Source organism: Gymnoscopelus microlampas (assembly GCF_963454915.1).
Source record: "Gymnoscopelus microlampas genome assembly, chromosome: 5".
Taxonomy (NCBI): domain Eukaryota; kingdom Metazoa; phylum Chordata; class Actinopteri; order Myctophiformes; family Myctophidae; genus Gymnoscopelus; species Gymnoscopelus microlampas.
The window spans coordinates 54916395-54941605 of NC_139942.1; the positions used below are offsets into that span (position 1 = coordinate 54916395).

At 44.0% G+C, this 25211-nt stretch overlaps 1 protein-coding gene across 4 annotated transcripts; it reads left to right on the top strand.

The window, feature by feature from the left end:
- Positions 1 to 326: 326 nt before the first annotated feature.
- On the top strand, positions 327 to 23285 carry klhl20 (kelch-like family member 20). 4 transcript variants are annotated; one of them, XM_084057969.1, is made up of 14 exons: positions 327 to 429; positions 2139 to 2204; positions 4586 to 4843; positions 5488 to 5596; positions 6419 to 6625; positions 9109 to 9267; positions 12029 to 12123; positions 12660 to 12775; positions 13526 to 13709; positions 14600 to 14743; positions 16838 to 16971; positions 18236 to 18444; positions 19635 to 19741; positions 19920 to 23285. In XM_084057969.1, exons 2-14 carry the CDS (start codon positions 2182 to 2184, stop codon positions 20002 to 20004), a joined length of 1830 nt encoding a protein of 609 aa, XP_083914095.1. In that variant the 5' UTR covers positions 327 to 429; positions 2139 to 2181; the 3' UTR covers positions 20005 to 23285. The 4 variants fall into 4 exon arrangements, with proteins under 4 accessions (XP_083914095.1, XP_083914097.1, XP_083914096.1 ...); XM_084057970.1 differs by having other exon boundaries at positions 393 to 425; positions 2136 to 2204; XM_084057971.1 differs by lacking the exon at positions 2139 to 2204 and having other exon boundaries at positions 329 to 429.
- The last annotated feature ends 1926 nt before the right edge of the window (positions 23286 to 25211 follow it).

Genomic DNA, 25211 nt, shown 5'->3' on the forward strand with positions numbered 1-25211 from the left:
ATATATCTAGAGGGCGGACGGCCCCGCCTCCACCAATGTATTTCAGTGAAAGTTGCTCACGAGCGTGAAGCACCCAGGAAGTAGCTCCAATGGAGCCAATGGAGCATGCGCACTAGTGTTTCAGACGGTAGAAGCACGCGCAGTATCGTTTTTAAACGCTTACAATCCTACAATCCCAGAGTTGACCACCAGGCGACTGCAGCTTCACTGTTTTACCCTATAGTTGGTTGGTTGGGAGGTTGGGAGGGAGGGAGGGGGGGTAGGCAACCGGAAGCGGAAGTTAGCTGGTCTCGCGCTGCGCAGCGCAGACGCAGATTGATTGTTATGAGGAAGAAGCTAGCAGTGTTTGGTTAGCCTCCTCCTTAGCTGTTAGCCTGTTAGCCTCTACTGTCCTGTCCTCCTGTTTACTGGAATGATGGAGATATAAAGGTAAATATGTTCTATTAAATATGTGTTCATAGTAGTTTACTCTCATTGGGCTGTATTATTATTATTAAGGCTCATAATGCTATAGTAGTGGTGATGCTAGCAGAAGCATTCATCCATTACATCCACTACAGTCTAAAGGGCCTGAAGAGAACTAACACTAAAAGAATCATTTAGAACGCACTTAGAACTCATTGTTAACATCATGGTTCCTTCACTGTGTTTCTATACCACTGGTTCTCAAACTTCTTCATGTCCAGGACCCCCAAATTGACACTTTTTTTAGCCCGCGGACCCCCATTTGAAAAGATATGCCTCAGGGACCCCCATAAGAGACGATTTTTTTTATGGCTCTAGCAGTGATTCTCTCAACCATTTTAATGTCATGTCAAGGACCCCCAAAGTGACACCTATTGGCCCCACGGACCCCCATCTGAAAATATATGCCAAGGACCCCCATAAGAGAAGATTCTATAGCAGTGATTCTCAACCATTAATTAATTTCAAGGACCCCCAGTTTGACATGCATTAGGGCCTACAGACCCCCATTTAATGGCATTTCTATCTCTGGGACCCCCATTTATATTGTAAAATCAATGTTAATTTAACTCTGAGAGTACAAATGGAGTTACAGACCCATAAGGGTCCATTTGGTTCCTATCTATCATTTAGCTGGGGACCCCCTGGAACTCCCTCAGGGACCACTGGTGGAGAACCACTGGTTCACAGGTTAGCACGTGGTTCTCAAAGTGGGGTCAGGGGACCCCCAGGGGTCCGTGAGTGGGTTCCAGGGGTACCCAGATAAATGTTGAATAGTCAGTAACCAAATGGACCAGTATGTTGCTGGTTCCATTTGTACACTCTCAGAGTTATGGTGGTCCATGGTCTAATGCAGGGGTTCCCAAAGTGGGGTCCGGGGACCCCCAGGGCCCTACGAACATCAGCTGTTTTCCAAAAATCTTGACATTCTTTGAAAATGTTTGAATATTTTTTACATTTTTAACACCACATATGGAACTCTTTTCAGATGGGGGTCCGCGACCAAATCCGCATTAATTTAGGGGTACTTGACCTGAAAAAGTTTAAGAACCACTATTTTAAACATGCTGTGGTGATGCTATAGTAGACCATCTATCTGGTCTCTGGCAGTGGTGGAAAAAAGTACTCCCAATGTTTTACTTAAGTAAAAGTATCAGTACTGGAATGTAGAAACACTCATGTTAAGTAAAAGTCCGGAATTCAAAGTTGAATTGAGTAAAAGTACAAAAGTATTGGCTTCAAAATGCACTTAAAAGTACCAAAAGTAGAAAGTTGTGCAGAATGTCCCAAGTTTCTAATGTATAAAATGTATACAAATATTTTGAAAATAGCAGATCTACAAGCTCACAATGTAAATCTTTTCAAATCATTGTAGTGGAGTAAACAAAACAAAAAAAAGTACAATATTTGCCTATGAGATGTAGTGGACTAGAAGTGAAACATTAGAAAATGTAAAATACTCCAGTCAAGTAAAAAAAATCTTAAGTACTTAAGTACAGTACTGTCTGGGGAGTGTATACATGTAACCAAATGGACCATTATGCTTACATTTGTATACCCTTTAAGTTACAAATGGATACAGATCAAAATGTCACAGAGTTTAACAACACACATGAATAGGTTGACACGGTTTTTAACTTTGACATTTATTTTATTTTTTGCGGTCTGTGAAGGTTGGCGACAATTGGTGGGCAACTAAATATTGCTCTTCAGTGCATGGACGCAAAGCCGATGCGCAGGTAGGTGGAAAAATGCACAGCACCATCTTTACAACCCACTGAGACAATTCTTAAAAATGTTTTCTAAATCCTAACAGTTTTTTGAAAAAAATCTAAAAAAATAAGTTTTCAAGATTTTTCAAAAATAGCAGATCTACAAGCTCATAGCACGGCACTCGGTGCCGTGCGCTATGAGCTTGTAGATCTGCTATTTTTGAATAGCCAAATAAATCTAAAGTGACACAGATGCGTTCCAGGTTTTAATGTGTTAAGTAAAAGGGATACACTTGTGGAATGCCCTAACTCAGTGGGTTTCAACCTTTTTCGTGCCAGGGACCCCTAAATTGATATACATTTGGCCGCAGACCCCCATCTGAAAATGTTTTGTGGCAGGGACCCCCAGAAGCAATTTGAGTAAAAAATGTACAAAGTTAAAAAATATAAAAACATATATATATAGTGTGCCGCACTATGAGCTTGTAGATCTGCTATTTATTTTTATTTCTGAATAGCCAAAGCTAAGTGGTTAAAATGATTGTGACGCTATGTTAACTAATTTCGCTGGGGCTGGAACGATTAAGAAGGCATTGTGTCAATGATGACAAATCCTCTCTGCCATTCAGACTGGTTTGTCAAGAGTTGTGACTTCTTCCACAAGCCGCAGATTGCTGGAATGGCGTTTACAAGATCATGCCTTTCTGAAAGCTATTTAACCTGAATAGAGACACAGAGTACTTTCCCCTCCTACTGTCTCCTGTAGGTGCCCAGGGCAGCATCAAAGGGAAATGTAGTTGATTGAATAAATGGTGTTAATCTGTGTCATTTTAGAGTTCTTTTCTTTTTTTTATAAAAAAAAAACTGTTCCGTACTTTGTCATACGGCGGTGTTGTTAGCTTGTAGATCATCTATTTTTGAACATTTTTGCATACCCATGGATTAAAGTTGCCAATCGCCACAACTGTTTTCAGTCATTTTTATAAGATTGAAGAGTATTAGAACTAGCAATATAATACATGTTCTATTGCTTACATTCATGTGAGTGTGCAATTTCCTCTACTGGTTGGCTATATGTAGAACAGGAAGAGCAAAAGTTTAGAATGATAATACCTAAACATAATTCGACATTGTGCTATTTGGTAATCACAGATTGGGACGGCCTAACACAAAGTTTCAGTTGTGACATTTGTTTTTTCTTTTGCATGCCCATGTTTGTTAATCTAGAGCAGAGGTCTTCAAGAGGGGGTCGGGACCCCTAGGGGGTCCTCAGAGTTACTACAGGGGGTCCGCCAAATCTTTGTGTGATTTTTACATTAACCACTTCAACCAAGCATCCCTATTCTGAGGAGAACTTTAGCCAAAAATAGCAGATCTACAAGCACACAACGCCTCGTGCTGCGAGGCGTTGTGCGCTTGTAGATCTGCTATTTTCGGCAAAGTGGTTTGATGTAGGGGGGGGGGGAAGAGCAGACTAAGTACAGAGTGAAAGGTCAGGTTTACTAAGTATTGTTTAAGTGCATGGTTAAATGTCTGGAAATACACATTAACGTGAATCCAACATGATAGTGCTGTGAAACAAGTCTATGAAGTTGCCTATGAAATCTATGAAAAAATACATATTTTATACAATATATAATGGGGGGTCCCTGCTTTATCTTGCTCTCAGCCAAGGGGTCCTTGGCCTGAAAACGTTGAAGACCCCTGATCAAGAGAGAAATGCTATTATTGATTTATTGTTTTGGATACGTTATCTTTGTGTTGTGCACTGCCAATCTGCAAGATCACAACGTGTCACTCACAATGCAACACCTTGGGGCGGCTTGTAGATTAAAAAAAATGTGACAAAAGAAGTATCGTCACAATATCGATATACAGGCTTTTGGTCAGAAGTATCCTGATATTTAACACATTGGGTGCCTGATTTTTTTAATAACAACATACCGTGGGTGCCAGCATTCTCCCCATTGACTGCGCTTAACGATAACATTTCACTTGCAAGTTACAACGGGGAGGGATCGCACATCGCGCATGACCGGTTTTCCCCACCGGAAACAGATTCGGAGATACAGACGTTTTAAAGAAGGACATAGACAGGACGCGGATGGGGAGCCATGTTTTTTTTTCGGTGATCCATCTGGCCCTCCTTTCTCAGGATCACAATGGGTACTCTCAGAGCTGCTCTAGCCCCTCCCGTGTGGGAAAAAAAAAGAAAACACAAAAAACGTACCATTACGGTTTTGGCACTCCGCATCACTCTTTGCTCCTTTTGCAAAACCGTATATATACGGTTTTGGCACCCAATGTGTTAATTTTGTCTGATCGCCCAGGCCCCACTTATAGAATATTCTCAACTAACGATTCAATGACACACACACATTCATCCATTCATTCATTCATTCATTCAGGGCCACCAGCGCACGCCAAGACGCCACCGGAATGGACATCACCAGCCGCTGTACCCTGGGGGACCCCAACAAGCTCCCCGAGGGGGTCCCGCAGCCCGCACGCATGCCCTACGTCTCCGACAAGCACCCGCGGCAGACCCTGGAGGTCATCAACCTGCTGAGGAAGCACCGCGAGCTCTGTGACGTGGTGCTGGTGGTGGGCTCCAAGAAGATCTACGCCCACCGCGTCATCCTGTCCGCCTGCAGCCCCTACTTCAGGTTAGACCCGGGGGAGGGTCTTCAAACAGGGGGGTCCGTCGGGACCCCTAGGGGGTCCTCAGAGTTGCTGCCAAGTCCTTGTGTGATTTGTTTTTACATTAAACACCTCAACCCTAGAATTGGGTGCTGAATAGAGTCAGCCAATAGAGTCGGCCAATCACAGTACAGCTAGGGGTGTACTAATGTAGAGGGGTGTGCTATTATGAGCCAATCACAGTACAGCGAAGGGTGTACTAATGAGGTGTCCCCAACCCCACTTATAGGAGCGGCTACAACGCCCAAAAAAAAACATTAGTTAACACGACACTGATGAAATCTATGAAAAGGTTTAATCTGCTTGTAGATCTGCTATTTTCAGAGCGCAACAACCGAGCACAACCAAACATAAAATGACTTGTCTTTTAGTTCTACTGGATCTCTTCTCCACTAGATCCCTCACTAACATTTTAGTCTAGTTTTTATTTGTTGACAAAATGGTCAATGTATTTAGTTTTAGTCATTCTAGCAAATTTTTATTTAGTTTTCGTCAGTGGTAAAAGGTAGCCGACGAACATTTTTCGCCATAGTAGGAATAGGGACGCTAGAGTTCAGGTGGTTTAAATGAAATTGTGTTTATTTGACTTTCCTTGCCGTGTCATTCTCAGGGCGATGTTTACGGGAGAGCTGGCAGAGAGCAGGCAGACCGAGGTCGTTATCCGAGACATCGACGAGAGAGCCATGGAGCTGCTCATCGACTTTGCCTACACGTCACAGGTAATTGCGTGGTTCTTTGTGCTGCTAATTGTGTTTTTTTGGACAGGATAACACCTGCAGCTGCCTTTCTGTTTTCATCAGCAAGGGTGAAAACAATATGATGATGATGATTAAGATCTCTGTAATTTATGGCAAAGAAGGATGATCTAGTCGTGATTTTGAACTCTCACAATATTCTTTTATAGTAATATGTTTGTAATATTGCCTTTTCCAACATATGCGATGACTTTTGACTTATGGTTGCTTATAAGCAGTGTTGATTTTGACAGCAAATTCCATTTAGTTTTAGTCATATATATATATATAGTGAAGTCATATATATATATATAAATATCATGAGATTATAGTCGACTGAATCTACAGTTGATTTAGTCGACTAAAATGTATTTTTGGCGGTGCCTTGATGGTTTCGTAATGGCAGATTGGTTGCATGCTGAAAATAGCAGATCTACACGCTCACAGCGGCCGCGCTGTGACGCGTTGAGCTTGTAGATCAGCTATTTTCAGCATGCAACCAAACATAAAACGACTTGTCTTTTAGTTCTACTGAATCTCTTCTCCACTAGATCCCTCGCTAACATTTTAGTCTAGTTTTTATTTGTTGACAAAATTGTCTATATATTTAGTCTTAGTTTTAGTCATCATAGCTTAGTTTTTATTTAGTATTTAGTCAGTGAAAAAAAGGTAATCGACCAACCAAGTCTAATTGAGTGAAAACACTCATACTTCTGTTCTGTGTGTATTACTCTGCCCTGATGTGGGTCAGGGATTCATAGTAATGATTCATTCATAGTAACGCCCTCCTCCCTGTGGTGTCACTAGGTCACGGTGGAGGAGGGAAACGTGCAGACGCTGCTCCCCGCCGCCTGTCTCCTCCAGCTGGCTGAGATCCAGGAGGCCTGCTGCGAGTTCCTCAAGAGACAGCTGGACCCCTCCAACTGTCTGGGCATCAGGGCCTTCGCTGACACGCACTCCTGCCGCGAGCTGCTCCGAATCGCCGACAAGTTCACCCAGCACAACTTCCAGGAGGTAGGCGGAGGACACGGTGGTCCGGGACCCCCTAGGGGGTCCTCAGAGTTACTACAGGGGGTCCGCCAAATCTTTGTGTGATTTTTACATTAACCACTTCAACCAAGCATCCCTTTCTGAGGAGAACTTTAGCCGAAAATAGCAGATCTACAAGCGCACAACGCCTCGCGCTGCGAGGCGTTGTGCGCTTGTAGATCTGCTATTTTCGGCAAAGTGGTTTGGTGTAGGGGGAAAAAAGAGCAGACTAAGTACAGAGAGTGAAAGGTCAGGTTTACTAAGTATTGTTTAAGTGCCCGGTTAAATGTCTGGAAATACACATTAACATGAATCCAACATGATAGTGCTGTGAAACAAGTCTATGAAGCTGCCTATGAAATCTAAGAAAAAAAAAAAAATCTATACAATATATAATGTGGGTCCCCGCTTTATCTCGCTCTCAGCCAAGGGGTCCTTGGCCTGAAAACATTGAAGACCCCCTGGTGTAAAGTAACTAAGTAACATGGACTCAAGTGCTGTACTTACTGTACTTAGTATGCATGCTGGTCATTCATGGGTACCGCAGCTCAAAACGGCCTGGGGCCACTAACACGAACGAGCGAAAACGGTTTTCGACCAATGGGCTCGACTCACGAGCTTGCGTGCGGGGCTGCGCACCTCGGTGACGCAAAACGCGCCACCGAGGTGACGCAAAACGTGTGGCAGAAGCCCCAAATAATAGGCCTCGCCCGTCACATTTCCCAACCCAGAAGAAGGGGTGATTTCGGCCCATGCGCTGGGTGAGCAACTCAATGCAAGTGGATGGGAGGCGATATCCGGTGCCCTCTCTTATTATCTTTAACTCTATGGTGCACTCCCTCCCTCACACTCCTTCCCACCATCAATTAAAGCAGCTCCTTTGTTATGACCACGTCACTGTTCCTTTTGCAAACACTTTGAAATGAGGTGTGTGTGTGTGTGATTACTGCACGTGTTTCAGTTTTAGTCACTGTACTCTTTCCATTTCTCTTCACTCGTAGCATTTACTCGTGTTTGTTTCGAGGGAGGAGTTTCTTTCAGCATTCCTGCAGGTCATTAGTTTACTATGTGTTTTGTGTGTCAGACAACATGGGCCTCACTGTCAAAGCCACACAGACGTGTGTCAGACAGACATGCATGTGACGCATGTGAACATGACAAAGCAGAAACTCCAGTCCAGCAGCAAGCAGCTTTGTCTCAGAGCATTCAACCACCATTTCTGACCTCTGGTTGCTATCACTTTCTTCCGTGTGTGGCATAGGGATGCAAATGATCGATTCATTCGGTAACCTTATCGATCTATTAATTGATAAGCAGCGTTTTTTAGGACAGAAGAAAATTCATGTCCGAAACGTTTCACTCTCGTCATGTGGTACGGGGTGTGGACTCACCCTCTGTCTTCGCCATATACCCCCAGGTATGTGGCGGTGGGTGTGAAACCTCCGCCCGTCTTCGCCATGTACCCCCAGGCAGTGGTGTAAAGTAACTAAGTTCATTTTATTTTTCATTTTTTTCTTTTGTACTTTCACTCAAGTCAATTTTGATTACCAGGCTTTTACTTGTAACAGAGTACTTCTACATTACAACTATCAACTGGGGGTATATAGTGATTAAGCCAGAGGTTCACCATGTTACTGACAGCGTGAGATAGACGGGAGTGGAAGATTATTGACTTACTGTCTGGCAGACAAAGGCTTGTATATAAAGTGCTTAGCAGTAAGACAGACAGGGACACATTGTTGTCTCATCAGGGTGGCGGTCAAACCCAGCCAGTCGGCCTCACTGGCTGGCTGAGTGATATTTACAAAATGGATGTATGAAAATGGACTCACGGATGGACTTAACAACTGACACTTGACTGTCTCACTCTCTGGCAGCCAGCCAGACAGACAGACAGACAGACAGACAGATTAGTTCAGTGGTTAGGGAACTGTTGGAGTCTCGAACTTTTTAGCTTGAGACTCAAACTTTCTTTTCTCCCCGGGACCCAAACTAGTGAAAATAGCAGATCTACAAGCTTGTAGATCGGCTATTTTCAGTACTTTTGTAAAAGTTTTTTATTTATTTTTGGTTCACGAAATTAGAATTTTTGGGGGATTTTTGGGGAAATGTTTTGAAAATGATAATGGATTAAAAACTAAAGGTAGGAAACGGGGGGGGGGGGGAAGGCATATATCCGCAAATGGGTCCCAACCCAGTGTTTGGGAAACACTGAATAGCCAAAGTGTAAAAAAATAGCTCGCCAAAAATAGCAGATCTACAAGCTCACAACGTGTTGCAACGCAACACGTTGTGAGCTTGTAGATCTGCTATTTTTGGAAGTTGTATTGAATTTGCAATTTCACGATAACTTAAAATCTCTCCGATACCATTATTGATTAGTGTTTTTTTTATCACGACTAACGATTATCGTCCTGTCTAGCTGACCGACTTGACTGGCGGGTTTGTGTGTTTGGCTCGTCTCCTAGGTGATGGAGAGCGAGGAGTTCATGTTGCTGCCGGCCAATCAGCTGATAGACATCATCTCCAGTGACGAGCTGAACGTGCGCAGTGAGGAGCAGGTGTTCAACGCCGTGATGGCCTGGGTCAAATACAGCATCCAGGAACGCAGGCCTCAACTGCCACAGGTCAGTCAAATAATAATACACCACATGCTGTGTGCACTACTACCAACACCTCTATTATTAACCATACTAGTCCATACCCGTGTGGGGGGATATGCGCACATGATCTGGCAACCCGGGAGGCGGTTCGTCCCATAGCTTGCGGGGCTCATCCCACAGCTGGGCAGCAGCCGTAACCATGGCGACATTCTTTTACACAAAAACACTAATAGAGCACCAAAGTCTCATGTCACTGCCACTAGAGGGCGCTGTTTCATGTGTTCGTGGCTTTATTTTTTGTGTTGAAATCCCCATTTGGGAATCTTAGATCACGTCATATCAGAACTGTGTTCCAAACATAAACACACCACCCTGGTGTAGATCTGCGATTTGTGATTTATTTATGACAAAGACGACCCTTTAAAGTGTCGCAGTATGAAACACGGGACGGATGCAGAAAAAAGAGATGATATAATAAAAATAGGGTAGTAACGTGTTTGGAATAAGATACTACAAACCAGCAGAAGATTTTAAGTCCTTGTTTGGCCCTCTGCACTTGGACCGCCTGGAATTTGCATGTTTAACTAGAAAATGTGCTCCTCGGAGCACAGGTCTCCGCCAGTACTGTTCCTGATTAATCCTGTCTTAAGTGTTACTTGATTAATCCTGTCTTAAGTGTTACTCCGCCATTTCTCAGCCATTTCGTGATTACTCCTATCTTACCTCACTTTGAAAGAGGCTAAGACTCTTTCAAAGTGACACATCTATTTATAGGCCGCTATACGTCATGCGTCTCACTAGCCAATCAGAGCACACTCTTTCAACGTATTGTCACGTGTCACGTGAGGCTTGACCAATGTTAGCTTGGCCGAGGGGGGGGGGGACGGAAAGTGAAAACATAGTCTCCTGGCGGAGACGATGAGATATTAACAGGTATAAATGTATATACGTTTATGAATGTAATATGTGGCCAAAACAGAGACACCAGGTTGAAAAGGGTTAACAAGGCTGTACACAGCTTCCAGGGTTTCCCACCATATCCTCTAAGGGGAGATAAGTGAGCTAGCTGCAGGTCTGTTGAACTAGCCTGATTAAATGCCAAGGTGCTGAGGGGCATAAAGCACACACAGTGTTGGTTTACCCTCTGGCCTCACACATGAATTACCACACTTCATTTGGGGCACTTAACATGATCACATTAAACACAAGGTGCACAATATTGTGCTTAAGTGGCTGAAAACCATCATTTAAAAAAAAAAATATTCTCCCTGATAAGGTACTGGTGGAAATGTTTCATGGGTAATCTTACCTGACAAGTGTATTTATTTTTAAGTTGTAATATTAAATTAACTCTTTAACTGCCAGAGTAATAGGGTAATAGTGTGACGCTACTGCCAACGAAAACGAGCGATTGTGCTGTGCCTTTGAAAAATCATGGAACATTATCCGTGATCCCCGTCCTCACGGAGATCGCCTCATTACACGGTCTGATAATAAACAAAAAAAAACTCCAATTCTTTGCCTTTGCAGTCATGTAAAAAAAAGATATATATATATTTTAAAAAATATTTTTGTTAACACTGTCGTGACTGGTCGAATTCCCTTCTGGTCTGAAGAGCAGAGGGCATCTTCTTGTTCTCACCTTTTGCGGGGCTGAATTCTGAACTCTGTGCGTTCTAAGATTGTGGAAGAGATAGTCTGACTAACCCTGAGAGTGACAGATCATATTTCGTCTGTCGGGTGGAAAACTCATATGTCCAAAACTGTTACTTTTCAGGATTCAAAAATGGTAAAAGTAGCAGATCTACAAGCTCAAAACGCATCGCTTCTCGCAGCGTTTCGACCTTGTAGATCTGCTGCTTTTGATGCTTTTGTGTGACACTGTAATGTGATCAAGTAGGGCGTTAATTTACGAGAAAACACACAGTTAACCCGTTCAATCCGGGAACACATCTGTGTCATTTTAGATTTCTTTTGCTATTCAAAAATAGCAGATCTGGGGCGTCCGCTGGCCTAGCGGTCCAGGCGCATACCACATATGCTGGTAATCCAGCTTGACAGCGTGTCGCGGGTTCGACTCCCGGTCCCGACGACCTCTGGTGTGTCTCCCCCCCATCTCTCTCCCATTTCCTGTCAGCCTACTATCCTATCAATAAAGGCAGAAAAAGACCCAAAAATATCTTTAAAAGCAGATCTACGAACTCATAGCGCAGCTTGTAGATCTGCTATTTCTTTATAGCCAAAGTGTAAAACAATGATAACAGCTCAAATCTTAAAATGAAACCGATGCGTTCCCCGTCTTAATGGATTAAAACAGGGGTCTTCAACGTTTTCAGGCCAAGGACCCCCTTAGCTGAGAGAGATGAAGCAGGGACCCCCTCTATATTGTATAAAATTGAGTTTCAGACTCAACTTTTTTTGTTTACTTGGTCTGCTCTGTTTTCCCCTCTAGACCTATAGCCTCTTTACCAAAAATAGCAGATCTACAAGCTCACAACGCCTCGCAGCGCGAGGCGTTGTGAGCTTGTAGATCTGCTATTTTTGGCTGAAGTTCTCCTCAGAAAAGGGATGCTAGGGTTCAAGTGGTTAATGTAAAATAAAAAATCCTATCACACAAAGATTTGGCGGACCCCCTGTAGTAACTCTGAGGACCCCCTAGGGGTCCCGGAACCCCCGTTGGAAGACCCCTGGATTAAAATATCACAGCAACGATATGTACTGTGTGTTGACGACCAGTGTAGCCTCATAGTGACGGGTCATGTGTGGTTCTCTGTGTGACTTGCAGGTGTTACAGCATGTCCGCCTGCCTCTGCTCAGCCCCAAGTTCTTGGTGGGCACCGTGGGCTCAGATCCTCTCATTAAAAGTGACGAAGAATGCAGGTGAGTTCAATAAGTGTGTGTGTGTGTGTGTGTGTGTGTGTTATACTTGTTACAGTGGGGCTGACATTTTGAGAGCTTAAAGCCTCACTATGTAATTTTCTTTTAATGAATGAAAATAATTTAGTCCAATCTGTATGGTAGAGTATGTTAGCCCATTCAATCCGGGAACAGTTCTGTGACATTTTAGATTTAAGCTATAACCATTATTTTATACTTTGGCTATTCAAAAATAGCAGATCTACAAGCTCATAGTGTGGCACCGAGCTTGTAGATCTGCTATTTCTTGAATAATCTTTAACATTTGTGCAAATGTTTGAATACGTATATTTTTGGGGGAAAAAAACATGTTTAACTCAAATACGGGTCTGGGGGTCCCTCCCTGGGACAAAATATTTTTAGATGGGAGTCTGTGGCCAAATACATATCATTTTGGGGGTCCCTGACATGAAAAGGTTTGAGAACCACTGATAAAGCAACATAAGTTTAAAAAAAAAACTGTTTGTGTGTGTGTGTGTAACTGTGTGTATTGTCTTTAGAGACCTGGTCGATGAAGCAAAGAACTACCTGCTGTTGCCCCAGGAGAGGCCCCTGATGCAGGGCCCCAGGACTCGGCCCCGGAAGCCCATTCGCTGTGGAGAGGTTCTTTTTGCAGGTCGGTATCTCCAGGACTTTTAGATTGGCAACAGCCATCAAACCCAACACAGCCAAGGTTCGGCTGTGACCAGGGAGTTGGTCTGTGCTGGTGGCCACTTTGGGCAGTGGTAGCTAGCCATTATTCAGCTTGTCCTTACTGTTCTCTACATACACTGACTTTAGCTGTCAAAAAGCCCCAACAGGCTGGCAAGATGATGAACCTAATCCAGCACTAGTTATGTAATATTTTGTTTTGACAGCACGTTTTGATTTAGTCATCTGAAATGTTTTAGTTTTTGTCTAGTTTTAGTCGACTAAATATCATAAGATTATAGTCGACTAAATCTACAGTTGATTTAGTCGACAAAAATGTATTGTGGCGGTGCCTTGATGGCGTCGTAATGGCTGATTTTACACTTGGTTGCGCACTAAAAATAGCCGATCTACAAGCTCACAACGCGTCGCAGTGTGACGCGTTGTGAGCTTGTAGATCTGCTATTTTCAGAGTGCTACACCCAAGCACAACCAAACATAAAATGACTTGTCTTTTAGTTCTACTGGATCTCTTCTCCATTAGTCCCTCAATAACATTTTAGTCTAGTTTTTTTTTGTTGACAAAATATATATCAATATATTTAGTCTTAGTTTTAGTCATCATAGCTTCGTTTTTATTTAGTTTCAGAGTCAGTGAAAAAAGGTAGTCGACCAACGTTTTTCGTCATAGTTTTAGCCGACGTAATCAACACTGCACTGCTCCCTCTCCTGGTAGTCGGTGGCTGGTGCAGCGGCGACGCCATCTCGAGCGTTGAGCGATACGACCCGCAGACCAACGAGTGGCGCATGGTGGCGTCCATGAGCAAGCGGCGCTGTGGCGTGGGCGTCAGCGTTCTGGACGACCTCCTCTATGCCGTGGGAGGTCACGATGGCTCCTCCTACCTCAACTCTGTGGAAAGGTCTGGAATCGGTTCACTCTCGTATACTTCCTTTCAGTCTGCCCTTGTCCTTCTTTACCTCCTCTCTCTCTCTCTCTCTCTCTCTTCCTTCCCCTCCTGTCTGTAATTGTATTGGTCACACAGCAGATCAACAGTGCAAATCAGAGTTCTCATGTGTTGTGGAATTTCTGTAATGTCATGGAATTTGTAAGTCTTTTTTTGCTGAATGTTCAGTTAAGACATGGCCTCAATATGTGGTTATATAGTATATGCAGATGGCAAAGAACCAATACCCCATCCACACATTTGGGGTGAAATCGTCACATCCGCCAAACAGATATTTTTTAATAACAACTTACCGTGGGTGCCAGCATTCTCCCCATTGACTGCGCTTTGCTGTTTAAAGCTCTAGACTCCACGACGAGCAAATCCACGTAAAAAAAAACATCCATTCATGTAACGCGATGACCCTGGCTACATCCTGGAACGATAACATTTCACTCGCAAGTTACAACGGGGGCCAGGGGGGATCGCGCATGACTGGTTTTCCCCACCGGAAACAGATTCGGAGATACAGACGTTTTAAAGAAGCAAATAGACAGGAAGCGGATGGGAAGCCATGTTTTTTTTCCCGGTGATCCATCTGGCCTATCCTTCTCAGGATCACAATGGGTACTCCCAGAGCTGCTCTAGCCCCTCCCGTATGAAAAAAAACAAAAAGACCCCATGTGTTAAGTGGCATTACTCTGGCAGGTAATGTGTTAAAGGCACAACCGTTATTTCTTACTATTATGGTTTCCCATTGACTCTATATATTCTTATCTGCTCTCCTTGCTCTCTGCCGCCATCTGCTCTGCCAGCAACACTTGTTCACATTTTAAACTGTTGTTCTGGTCTGTGTTCCGTCTCAGATACGACCCCAAGACCAACCAGTGGAGCAGCGATGTGGCCCCTACCAGCACCTGTCGCACCAGTGTGGGCGTGGCCGTCCTGGGGGGCTATCTGTATGCTGTGGGGGGCCAGGACGGTGTCTCCTGTCTCAATATTGTGGAAAGGTGACTATAGCAGCACTCAGGCTGGGGTGTGGTTACAGTATTTACATACGTGCCTGTCTCAGGGGAGGGGAAGGGGGGGGGGGCTACCTGAACATTATTACTATTTTATTAGATCACTGTAGTTATTAGCAGTGGTGGAAAAATATACGGTACGATAATACTTTATTGTCGGTTCACACTGAAATTTGTCTTGCGACCCAGCAGCCATGTATGCAACAGTAAACAGTACACACATGTGACATGACACAAGAAAACAAAACAAAATACATACATAAAGACATAACAAGACAAGAGCAATGTCCACCTCTCAGCCTACCCCTGGCCTATAACTCCTGATTAAGCCTCAATGTCGTCTGATGGACAAAGGACCTCTTCAGTTTGACCTTATTGTAATGTAGGAACACTATATCTCCTTCCTGAAGGCAGCAACCTATATATATATTCTCCATACAAAGCATGGCTAGTGTTTGAAGTGATATTCTTGCCAACCTTATCATACTGTCATTATACGTAGATGTATAGAGCCTCTGAAGTGGTTGTCCGACAATCTTTGAACAAATGTTCAGTTGCTGCAGCAGTTGTGACTTTAAGGCTACAGACAGACACATGGATTAAAGTTCTCAGTCGCCAAGACTGATTTCAGTAATTTGGATTCCATAGAAGCCAGCATGTTTTCTATGGAAGCATGTTGCGCAGCGAAAATAGCCGATCTACAAGCTCTCAATGCGTCTGCGACGCATTGAGAGCTTGTAGAAAGGCTATTTTCGGTTAGAGCATTTGAAGTGGTCAAACTAGCAATATGTTCAGAAGTATCTTCCATAATATCTTAATTGTCTCGGATATTTCATATAAAAGCAAAGGTTAAAGCCTGAATCTGTGATTTCTTCACATGGTTGGCAGTATGTAGAACAGCAGGAACAATAATACTAAAGCATCCTAATTGTACATAATGTATTCATTGTTTAGGAATAGGCGCTAGTGTGTGTGGGGGATCCTTTAACACATCGCGTGCCAGTCGCGTAGATCTACGCCAAACGATTTAAAGCCGCAGTGTGCCAGTCGCGTAGATCTACGCGACTCGCATTTCCCATGTTAAATCGAAAAAGTGCACATTCCGGAATTTTTTCCGACCCATTTCCGGTTCAGGGGCCGACCGGAAACGGAATAAAACTGGTTCCGGTTTTTTCGCTCGCATCCGTTTCCTGTCTGGGCGTCAGCTTAGAATCGATTTATCTCCCTTCTGGTTTTCCTCACCGCATCGTCCTGTCTAACGTTCTCGCCTGTAACTTCAAAATGGCGGCACGGATCGACTCGCAGTTTTCGGATCCCGTGTTTGTGTCGAACCAAATGAACGCGGATTTTAAACGGATTTAGCGGGGGCTATGACGACATGAAAAAAACAAAAAAACAACAAAAAGAGCTTGGCACTGGTAGGTACATTATGAGATTAACCTCTGGCGTTCAATGTGTTAACACGGTTTCACAAATCGCACATTAGGACATTTAAACTAGCTTTAATCCATGCAGACATCCATACCAGGTGGTACTACAGTACTGAAGAACACCCATAATAACAGAAGTGAAAAACAAAAGAAGGATCCGTCTACTAGCACCAAAAGATCTCAGACGGCGAAGGAAATAGACTCTTTGCTTTGTCTTCTTACCCACTGATTCAATCTGGTCTTTCCATGACAGAAGGTGGTCAATTACTATTCTAAACTTACTTGAGAAAAAGTACAAAAGTATTGGTATCAAAATGTACTTAAAGTACCAAAAGTAGAACGTACTCATTATGCAGAATGTCCCATTTCACACGTTTTCAAATGTATAAAATGTATATATAGCTTGTGAGCAAAATCTACATAGGGCTGAATTTATTTAGCATTAATAAAGTAGTGGATGTTGAAAATGGTCTTGTGTTTATTTAGTGGTACACTCACGTCGTGTGTGTGTGTGTGTGTGTGTGTGTGTGTGTGTGTGTGTGTGTGTGTGTGTGTGTGTGTGTGTGTGTGTGTGTGTGTGTGTGTGTGTGTGTGTGTGTGTGTGTGTGTGTGTGTGTGTGTGTGTGTGTGTGTGTGTGCGTGCTCGCTCCAGGTACGACCCCAAGGAGAACAAGTGGACTCGAGTGGCCTCGATGAGCACCAGGAGACTGGGGGTCGCGGTGGCTGTCCTGGGGGGCTTCCTCTACGCCGTGGGGGGATCAGATGGGACGTCACCGCTAAACACAGGTAAGCCACTTATTGGAACAGGCGGGTTTTGGGTTGCGCATCTGATGGGGTGTACAGTAGCCTGGTTCCCGGGCCTTTACTCATCTGCTATAGTGGTGGGAAAAAAAGTTCATTTCAGTGAACGAACGATTTCGTTCACGTTCGCGGCAATGATTCGTTCAAATGATTCGTTCTCGTTCAGTAGCGCTAGTTTCTAGTGTTCAAAATGTACTTGAGTAAAAGTACAAAAGTATTGGCATCAACATATACTTAAAGCACCAAAAGTAAAAGTACTAACATATTTGAAAATAGCCGATCTACAAGCTCAATGCGTCACAATGCGACGCGTTGTGAGCTTGTAGATCGGCTATTTTATAGCCTATGTATGAAATAGGGCTAAAGTGGTTAATGTGTGTTTTATAATGTGTGTAAAACACCATCGCCGGAGTGGGTTTTTTTTTACGTCGCGCATGAACGTAACAGTTTCAGAAAGTAAGCTCGTTCACATTCACGGCAAATGAACTAGTTCTTTTGAACGAATCGATCGTGAACGACACATCACTACATCTGCTAAGAGAAAAGCCTGGTCACGACCTCATGCAGAGAGTGTCTATAGGGGGCACAGGTGACACACTGTGGTACCGCAGTGGTTCTCAAACTTTTTTTTGGCTCAGGTCACCCCTGTAAATAACTTTATCATCCACGGCGCCCCTGAATGACATTGTTAATGTCTAGAACCTTGTGTCATATTACGCTACGTAAATATGTGAAACTTTCCCTCTAAGATCCAGGACGTCATGAGGACAACTTGAGAGAATATCCGTTTCCATTAGGACGGAACGTTTTTACTTGGCGTTTAACCACTTGAACCCCAGCATCCCTATTCCGGGGGGGGGGGACGTTCGCCAAAAATTGCCGATCTACAAGCTCACAACGCGTCACAACGTGAGCTTGTATATCTGCTATTTTTGGCGAAGAGACTTGGTGTACTGTACAATGGAGAAAAAAAGCACCAAGAACAGTGCAACTCACGTCCGTTTTCCTAAGTCTAGACGGTCTAAGTGGTTAAACTGAAGTGATAAATTCCAAATATTATCAAAGTATTCTTCGGCACCCCTGGACTTGTGTCACGGCACCCACTTTGAGAAACCCTGGCTTACACACTGTATCCCCTGTAGGCATGCGGTTTGAACTCATCTTTCTTCTCTCTCTGTCTCTCTGTCTCTCTCTCTCTGTCTCTCTCTCTCTCTCTCTCTCTCTGTCTGTCTGTCTGTGTGTGTGCCAGTGGAACGCTACAACCCTCAAGAGAACCGCTGGCACACGGTGTCCCCCATGGGCACCCGGAGGAAGCACCTGGGCTGTGCCGTCTACCAGGACATGATCTACTCTGTGGGGGGCCGGGACGACACCACGGAGCTGAGCAGCGCAGAGAGATACAACCCCAGGACCAACCAGTGGTCGCCCGTAGTGGCCATGACCTCCAGACGGAGTGGGGTGAGTATTGCCGTTGTGTGTGTGTGTGTGTGTGTGTGTGTGTGTGTGCGTGTGTTTCTTAGGAGCAGACAGGAAGAAAAGAGGGTTTGGTCTTTCATAGGCGGCACAGCCGTCCACTAGGCATTAACAATTTATCGTAAATCGATTCAAACTGGTGACAATTTAAATCGATGTAATAAAAGATTTATCGCCACGCAAAAAATCGCCCAAAAAAAGAAGAACATACAGGATCTTTGTAAGAGAATTGATTAAAAATAGTTTTCTGTTATTTGCTACTGTATTGAAAAGAGGATAAGAGAAAACAGTATTTTATAAAAAAAGAAGAAAATACTGGATTTGTGTACGAGAAATAATAGAGATTTCGGTCATTTTGAAAAATCGTATCAGGAACCTTCAGATCAAATCTTAAACACAGATTTGTTGGTGAAAGAAGCCCAATGTGCAGGGGTGCACATAACTGGTGCGCAGGTGCGCATGCGCACCCAAAATAAAAAATGCGCGACACATCAGACGACGCGAGGCGCTTTTGCGTACCAACAGCTGGGACAGGAATTTCCAAGCTTTTATTTTTTAGCAAAAATAAAAAATAAAAGCCTGGAGATCGAGGCTAGGAATTTACTTCCTGAAACCACACTCACACAGTCACGCTAAAGCATGCGTCGGCCCCATGTACAGCCATTAGGCGGAGGTGGAAAGGACTCATGCTGCACGTGATTGTATGAGTGTCTCGCATTGCCTCGCATTGCCTCGCTGCGTGCACGCAGCCAGCAGCGGCTGTTAGAGGCACTCGTCACCGATGATGAACACACCGTGATGGTGCAAAATATGCTGTGAACGTCCCAATCTGGCGGATAAAAGCAGCGCAGCACAGGACACCAACCTTGGGGGCTTCACCAAACGGTGTGTGAGAAAAAAAAAACGTCAAAAATCGGTAGAGCAGAGCGTCTTTTTTTTTTCTCGCGCAGCAGCCCCCCCCCCCCCCCTGTTGACAAAACTGTCCGGTGGGCACCGTGCTGCCCCCCCCCCCCCCCCCCCGGTTGACAAAACGGGACGGGACCATTCATTTGTTGCGCACCAAGTCACATCTCCAGGTGCTCTTCTGAGTACTAGACCTAAAAAGTTATGTGCACCCCTGCAAATGTGCTGTGTGTGTGTGTGTGTGTGTGTGTGTGTGTGGTCGTTCTGTCCAGGTGGGTCTAGCCGTAGTGAACGGTCAGCTGATGGCCGTGGGAGGCTTCGACGGGACCACGTATCTCAAAACCATAGAAGTATACGACCCCGACGCCAACACATGGAGGTATGTATGGAATTGTACTTAGTTATTTTACACCACTGTTTTTTTGGTGTGTGTGTACACGTTACTGCTCGTCCCGTCTAGTTGAACAATTGTGCATTAAGTACAAAAAAAAGTTTAAATTATGAAGTTGTCAAACATTCACATTTCTTCACTGTGTCTCTGTGTCTTTTTCCTGCAGGCTTTACGGAGGAATGAACTACCGCCGTCTGGGAGGAGGGGTGGGCGTCATTAAAATGACTCACTGTGAATCCCACATATGGTGACCCCTCCCTCCCTCCCTCCCCTCCACACACCCCCCCCCCCCCCCCCCTCTCTCTACACTAGAATGGATGCCTCCACTCATTCACCCCCCGTGCCTCCAACAGACACACATTTTGTCATATTATCATGAAAGCGTTGAGGGGAGATGAGGGGAAAGGGAGATGTGTGGAAAGATGGAACGAAGGAGAGACTTGTATTGACTGTTGACATCTCACCCCCCCGCCCCCCCGCCCTCTCCCAGCCATGAACTTTGACCAGCAAATAAGAACCCATGTCGTCTCCAGTGACAAGGCCACCGTTTGGCTTTATTTATGACACGTACTAACACTAAGGATGCTATCCTCTTTGAGCGTCATCGTGGCCCCCACCCCTCCCCAAGCACACACAATTTAAGGAGAATTCCGGACTAGCCTTTTTTCATACCTTTATCTGATGTTATTATATCCGAGAACGAGTGGTAGAACATTTTCATAACTCCATCCATCCCGAGTCCCACCGCAGCTAAAAAACGTGAAAGATGGTTCTTGCGCTAAATCGCTCAATGTTCTACTGCAGTGGTTTTCAACCTTTTTTCATGCCAAGGACCCCTAAATTGATATACATTTGGCCGTGGACCCCCCATCTGAAAATGTTTTGTGCCAGGGACCCCCAGAAGCAAAGATTTGAATAAAAAATGCGCTTTAAAAAATCTATTGTACTCAAAGATTTGACACATTTTCAAGATTTTTGAATAGCCAAAGCTAAGTGGTTAAAATGATTGTGACGCTATGTTAACTCATTTTGCTGGGGGACCCCCTAGTAACCACCCAAGGACCACTGGTGGTCCCCGGACCACTTGTTGAGAACCACTGTTCTACTGTATCTCTCGTTCTAGGATATAATTACATTGGCTAAAGGTAAGAAAAAACGCTATAGAGCCGGAATTCTCCTTTTTAACGCGTCGCGCATCGGCCTCAAATGAACCTGAACAGTGAAATGGAGCAAAACGTGTGGAGATTCAACGGTATTTGTACAAACACTACAAAGGCTGACCTATCGGAACACGTTCACACACCAGTTTGAATCGGTGATGAGGCCTTCTTCTAAAAAATGCTGGGAATGACGCCGACTCCATGAGCCTTCTTCAAAGTTCCGTCTCATCGTTGGGGGGGCCGAGTGCTGCGTCTTCATCATCGGTGGTCATTGGTTCTCCCTGTGCCGCATTAAGTTCTGTAGCGTGAGTAGTACTGTGCTGTACTCTACTCTGACCACCAGGGGGAGAGAGAGAGAGAGAGAGAGAAGGAACCACTCTGACCAACCCCAGTCCCACTAGGAGGAGGATGAGGATGAGGAGGAAGTGAAAATCTTTGGCAACACTTCCTTCCCCCCCCTGTTAGAAAGATGAAAGACTCCGCTGCTGCACTTTAAAAGGATGGTTCACCCAAAACCTGACTTATTTTCTATCAATTACACACACAATACGAAGCCTTGAATTCATGGAGAGTTTTCAAAAATCTTTTTCAAAAATAGTACTGTTTAGTACAGGGAGTTACTACAGGGGGTCCGCCAAATCTTTGTGTGATATGATTTTTTTTTTTTACCTTAACCACCCAGAAAGATCCCATCGGGAGTGTACTGTCGCGTTCGCCCTTTGATTTTGAAAGCTGAGGAACCACTGGTGGAGGACCTTATACATGGGGAAAAATGGGCTGCTCTTCACATATGGCGTAACTGGTAGGGTGGTTAGGTACCCTATATAGCATCCCTTTTCTGAGGAGAACTTTAGCCAAAAAATAGCAGATCTACAAGCTCACAACGTTGTGAGCTTGTAGATCGGCTATTTTTTGGCAAAGAGGCTATAGGTGTAGTAGAGGGTTTTTAGTTTTTGTCTTTTTCCTAAGCCGATAATTTGATGATCGGCGGAAAGATGCTAATGTCTCCGGTAGGAGACTTAAAGTTGACACTTTGTGTCTCCTACCGGAATTCAATGAATTCAAGTCTCCAAGGGGTGTGTAATAGATAGAAAAACAAGTTTTTTTGGGGGGTGAAATATCCCTTTAAGCCTGAGTTATACTTTCATGCACGGGGAATAGACAGATCTACACGTGTAGATCTGCTGTTCTCGGTTTAAGGGGGTCTGGTGTCTTCAACCGATAACGTTGAGGTTACAATTCAATTTGACTTCAAAGTGAAGTTAATACATTGAAATGAATTAAGGCATGGCAACAAATATGGGTTCTAAAATGCAGGAATGGCCACTGGTAGGGGCTGAAGATGGGAAAAACAAGGCCTTTATAAAGAAACGTGAGACATTTTGAAAGGCGCGTCACTGATAAGAACGAGGCCCCGGTTAAGGAGGATGATGACAAAATAATATTTTTTATCAGCAGACATTTTGGTGAGCTGAGCCTGAACTAACATCGCTTTTTTCTTACGCTTATCTGCTTTGACATGCCTGTTGGTTCTCCTGATAGATTTCTATTGTATAGAAGAAAAAAATCGTCTTTAATTCTTTGTCGAAAAAGTGAATTCAATCAATTTTTGCCATAACTGCCACGTGTTACTAGCTGCTCTGCACCGGGTCTGACTGCCTTGACCAGACGTTGTCTGTCCACCCCAGGAGACATGGCTCTTCTTGTCACACAACAAGACAAAGACATTGTGGCGCTTCCAACTACAGATTACAACAAATGCATGTTTTGCCCACTTAGGTTTGACCCATTTAAGACCGGGAACGCATCTCTGTCATTTTAGATGTTAACCACTTGAACTTTTTATTCCTCTTTGACCTTGTGAGGGAGACGGGACACAATACAAACGCTACACCTGCTCTGAAGGGCATAGGACGGTGGTTCTCAAACTTTCATTTCAAGGACCCCCAAATTGACACTTATTAGCCCACGGACCCCCATTTCAAAAGATATGCCAGGGACCCCCATAAGAGAAGTTTTTTTACGGCTCTAGCAGTGATTCTCAACCATTTTAATTTAGAGGACCCCCAGTTTGACATGCATTAGGCTACGGACCCCCATTTAATGTCATGTATGTCTCTGGGACCCAAATTCATATTGTAAAATCAATGTTAATTTAACTCTGAGAGTGTACAAATGGAACCAAATGGACCCGTTAGGGTCCATTTGGTTCCATTTGTACACTCAGAGTTACAGACCCATAAGAGTCCATTTGGTGCCTAATCTATCATTTAGCTGGGGACCCCCTGGAACTCCCTCAAGGACCCCTGGGGGTCCCCGGACCCCACTTTGAGAACCATGGGCATAGGACACAGCGCACGTTGTCGGCGCGCAGTGGTACCGCTACAGACAGAGGCATTGACACACACAGAGACAGCCACAGAAAACAAATATGACTGCTGACAATGATGATTTTCCAGACTGATTCTGAAACACATTCAACTCGGTTATTCATTTTTAAACATATTTCTATTGTACTTGTAACAAACAAAATATAGTATAGTATTCTGCGGATGTGAAGACGTGCACTCAGGCTCTTATGAAAAAAATCAGCACAGCGTTTCTCAACATATTTAAGGCAAATTGAACAGAATTGACTGAACATTTGTAAAATCTAAAGGACACATCACGCAACAGTGTCAAGGTTTTATACCAGGGCCGTGCTATGAGCTTGTATATCTGCTATTTTTGAACATTTGTGAGTGACTCAAATCTTTGCTTCTGGGTGATTCTACAAATTCTTTTAAATCCTAACGGTTTAAAAAAAAAAAACGTATGTTGCAATAATGAGTGGTTCTCAAACTGTTTAATGTCAAGGGCCCCCAAAATGATATGTATTTGGCTGCGGACCCCCATCTCAAAATGACTTGTTCCAGGGACCCCCCCCCCCCCCCCCCAGAAGCAAAGATTTGAGTACAAATTTTGCACACATTTTCACGATTTTTCCAAAAATAGCAGATATACAAGCTCATAGCGCGGCACTCGGTGCTGCGCTATGAGCTTGTATATCTGCTATTTTTTGAATAGCCTAAAGTATAAAATAACGGGTTCAAGTGGTTACACACAGATGCGTTCCCGGTCTTAATGGGTTGAAGAAGAACGGACGAGATTGTTAAATTCTCACAGCGGGTTCTCTTGTGGATGCGGTCCTCCCCCGACCTTCTGCTGATAAACTAAAGATCAGTGACGGTTTCTGCTGTACTTAGGGGAATGTTTGGGGTTTTTTGTGTTCGTTTTTACAGCTCCCATAACTACCTATTCCATAGCATTTAGCCGCACACACACGCGAAGAAGCTGCCGAGTGAGTTTGAGTGAGTACTTGGTTTGGATGTAATGAGTAAGACAAAAAGATATCCATGCAGTGAAAGTACTGAAAAAAACAGTTTGTATTCTTGTCCAGCATTTGGAAGAGGAACCTTTTTTTTTTTGTCTGGGATACCACAGTTAAGCCGTGGGTTATCACATTGTAGGAAATGTACCCATTTCTTTGACTATTCAAAAATAGTAGATATAACAAGCTCATATATATATATAAAGTACTAAACCAGGGGTCTTCAACGTTTTCAGGCCAAGGAAGGACCCCCTAGCTGAGAGAGAGATGAAACAGGGACCCCCTCTATATTGTATAAAATTGTGTTTCCCATTAATCCTTTTTTGTTTACTTGGTCTGCTCTTTTTTTCCCTCTACACCTAAAGTCTGCGATTTTCTTTTTTTATCGTGATGAGGTGTGCAAATCTTTGAAAATATATATATATTTTTAAGCAAACATTTGTAAACATTTGAAACATTTCAAGGACCCCCAGTTTGACATGCATTATAGGCTACAGACCCCCATTTAATGGCATTTCTATCACTTGGACCGCAATTTATATTGTAAAATCTACGTCAATTTAACTCTGAGAGTGTGCAAATGGAACCAAATGGACCCTAACGGGTCCATTTGGTTCCATTTGCACACACTCAGAGTTACAGACCCATAAGGGTCCATTTGGTGCCTAATCTATCATTTAGCTGGGGACCCCCTGGAACTCCCTCAAGGACCCCTGGGGGTCCCCAGACCCCACTTTGAGAACCAATGACCTAGAGTCTATCTGTGCACGTCCCTGGTCCTTGGCCTGAAAACGTTGAAGACCCCTGGTTTAGTACTTTCACGTGCAGTGAGAGTACCGAACAGTTTGTATTCTTTGTTCAGCATGTGGAAGGGGAACCATGTTTTGTCCGGGATCCTAAACAGTTCAGCCGTGTTGTTATTATCACA